At 49.4% G+C, this 3,443-nt stretch overlaps 1 protein-coding gene across 1 annotated transcript; it reads right to left on the reverse strand.

The window, feature by feature from the left end:
* Positions 1 to 1,280: 1,280 nt before the first annotated feature.
* On the reverse strand, positions 1,281 to 3,443 carry LOC131424380 (uncharacterized). Its single transcript, XM_058580999.1, has one exon. It carries the CDS (start codon positions 3,037 to 3,039, stop codon positions 1,384 to 1,386), a length of 1,656 nt encoding a protein of 551 aa, XP_058436982.1. The 5' UTR covers positions 3,040 to 3,443; the 3' UTR covers positions 1,281 to 1,383.

The raw sequence follows: 3,443 nt of genomic DNA on the forward strand, positions 1-3,443 counted from the left end.
CAATTGATGTTCCTTAGTCCAAGCAAAGGAGTTACCTTGCTTAGTTAGTAGATACAAGGGGGCTGCTATCTCAGCAAACCCAGGAATCCAGAGTCTACAGAAACCTGCGGTCCCCAGGAATTCCCGCAGTTGCTTGGGACTCTGGGGGGTTGGTATACTTGAGATAGTCTCTTTTCTGGCAGTTGTCAACCATCGTTGACCATCATGGAGTTCATAGCCCAGATAGGTAACTTTTGTCTGACAGATTTGGGCCTTCTTTGCTGACGCCCTATACCCTAGTAGTCCCAAAGTTTGCAATAATTCCTCCGTACCTGCCTGGCAATCTTCCTCGGAGGTCGCAGCCAGCAAGATGTCATCTACATATTGAAGCATGATTAGGGAAGGGTGTCTTACACGGAAGTCTGCCAAATCCTGATGCAAAGCCTCATCGAAGAGTGTTGGGCTGTTTTTAAATCCTTGTGGCAGTCTCGTCCAGGTCAGTTGTCCAGAGACCCCTCCTTCGGGATCTTTCCATTCAAATGCGAAGAGAGCCTGACTTTGGGGAGACAGTCTTAGGCAGAAAAAAGCATCTTTCAGATCCAGAACAGTATACCAAGTATGAGTAGGAGGCAAAGTGCTAAGGAGATTGTAAGGATTTGGCACTGTGGGGTGAATATCTTCTACCCTCTTGTTAACTTCCCTTAAGTCTTGGACCGGTCTGTAATCATTAGTCCCCGGCTTTTTAACTGGCAGTAATGGGGTGTTCCAGGGCGATTGGCAAGGTGTTAGGATGCCTTGGTCTAGGAGGCGTTTGATGTGCGGCTTTATGCCTTGATAGGCCTCTCTTGACATAGGATATTGTTTGATATTAATGGGAGTAGCAGCGGCCTTCAGATGAATGACTATTGGGGGCCGTTGTTTTGCCATTCCCATTCCTCCGGTTTCAGCCCAGGCCTCTGGGTAGGAACTAAGCCAATAGTCCATGTCTTTCATAGATACCAAGGGTTTGTCAAAAAGTTTATATTCGTCTTCCAATTTGAAAGTCAATACATGTAAGGGAGTCTGGTTTGGCCCCGTGATGGAGACTCTCCCATCTTTAAAATAAATTTGGGCTCTCAATTTAGCCAATAAGTCTCTTCCCAACAGTGGATACGGACAGTCAGGCACGTGTAGGAATGAATGGGAAACCTTACCTGTGGCAAGGTGTACTTCTCTCTTGGTGGTCCACCGGTAGGGTTTGCTCCCAGTGGCGCCTTGGACCCACGTCGTTTTGTGGCTCATGGGTCCTGGTGTCTGTGTCAGCACCGAGTGTTGGGCTCTGGTATCCACTAGGAAGGTCACAGGTTGCTCCCCTACTTGTAGGGTTACCCGGGGCTCAGGGGGGAGCTCCTGGCCCTGACTCCCCTAATCTTCATCTAATGTCAGCAGTCGGGGAGCCCGGTTGGTATCTCTCCTGGGGTTGGGGGGTCTCTTTGGGCAGTCTTTTACCCAGTGTCCTTTTTCCTTGCAGTGGGCACATTGATCTCGGTCTACACGGGGTCTGCTTTGCTCCCTGTCCCTGTTTACTCTGTTTCCCTGATGTCCTGCCTGAACTACGGTGGCCAATATTTTACTTAGTTCCCTGTTACGCCTTCGTTCTCTTTCTCTTTCTTTTTTGTCTGATTCCTCTCTAAGCTTAAGTTCTCGTTCTTCCTGCGTCTTTCTGATCCTGTCCTCTCGTTCTTCTGGAGTTTCTCTTTTGTTATATATCTTTTCGGCTTCCTTCAGTAAGTCTGCCAGAGAAAAATCTTGTAAGTTATCTAGTCTCTGCAATTTAGACCTGATATCTGGGGCGGAATGCCAAATGAAAGCCATGGATACATTTCCTTTTTGGTCCTCACTATCAGGATCAAAAGGAGTAAACCTCCGATATGCCTCTTTTAATCTTTCTAGGAATGCTGTCGGGGTTTCTTCTGCCCCTTGGGTAGTCTGTCTTACCTGAGCCAAATTGGTGGGCCGTCGCCCTGCTGCATGGAGACCCGCTATGAGTAACTGGCGATAGAGACGTAGGTGGTCCCTACCTGCTTCAGTCGCATGGTCCCAGTTTGGCCGGGTTAAAGGAAAAGCTTCGTTAATCAAATTTGGGAGTTGGGTGGGACGCCCATCGTCCCCTGGCACATTTTTGCGAGCTTCCAAAAGAACTTTTTGTTTCTCCTCTGAAGTGAGGAGAATTTGCAGGAGCTGCTGGCAATCATCCCATGTTGGCTGGTGAGTTACTAGGATAGACTCAATCAAAGAGGTTAGAGCTATAGGGTCTTTAGAAAAGGAAGGGTTATGGGTTTTCCGGTTATAGAGGTCAGAGGCAGTAAAAGGCCAATACTGATATTGGCCATTGGGGCCTCCCGTCTGTCGCAGGGGGAGAACTCTGGAGGTGTCTCCTGAGGCGGTGTGATCCCGGCATCCCCGGAGCCGTCCCACCATGGGAGATGGATCCGGGGGAGCATTGGCCACTGGGCCTTCTTGGTTCTCGTCCTCGGAGGATGCTTGATCAGGTTCAGGGGCTTGTAAGGGCTGGGGCTGATAGGGAGGAGGCTCATCAGTCAGCAAGTCAATCAGAGCTGAGTCCTCCGGCGGTAGAACCTTCTTTGGTGTTGTCCCTGTTTTAACTGAGGTCTCAGATTTGTTAAGAACAGGGTAAAGATGAGAGGTTTGGGGAGGGGGAAGTGGAATGAGGGGAGCAGAGGGTTCAAGGGGAGAACGGAGAGGGGGTTTGGGTGGAGAGAAAGGAGCAACCCAAGGGGGGGGGTTGGAGGCTAAGTCCTCCCAGGTAACAATGTAGGGTATCTGGTCGGGGTGTCCATGAGGACCATGGGTGAAGATTCGGGTTTTCACCTGGAAGATAAGATCAGTATTAAAAGTCCCTTCTGCTGGCCAGCTGGTGTTGAATGTTGGCCATTCTGAAGTACAGAGAGTTTTCCATTTTTTCTTTTTGACTGTCACGGACAGGTTGTCTGCCCGATCTTGAACGTCTTGCCAATGATCTAGAGTTAGGCTCAAAGGGGTTGTTAGTGATTGTCCCATGTTACTCTCAGAGAGGAAATAGAGAGACAGACACAACGACACAAAAACGAAACCAAACAGTGAGATCGCTGCGCGGCTTCGGTGGAAACCGAAAAAATCAGATGGCCTGGGAGAAGTTTGTACTTCTCCGTCGCCTACAAAGATGGTGTAATCCTCGGAAACACCGGGGGCCCCAAAGAAATGGACCCCTCTGATCCCTGGGACGTCTCCCAGGGTGGCAGGGGAGAAGTCCGAGTTCGTCAACTCCTTCTCAAACTGCCTCAGAATACTAGATGACTACAGAACTGCCTCAGAATACTAAATGACTATGCCTAGGATCATATAGTCTTACAGACGCTGCGCGGAACAAAGAACAGATAGCCAACAGGACAACAAGACAGAAAGTTCGAGCTGGCCAGCTTACC

The sequence above is a fragment of the Marmota monax genome, unplaced genomic scaffold, assembly GCF_021218885.2.
Source record: "Marmota monax isolate L192 unplaced genomic scaffold, Marmota_monax_Labrador192_F-V1.1 WCK01_AAM20220418_F8-fsc00030, whole genome shotgun sequence".
Taxonomy (NCBI): domain Eukaryota; kingdom Metazoa; phylum Chordata; class Mammalia; order Rodentia; family Sciuridae; genus Marmota; species Marmota monax.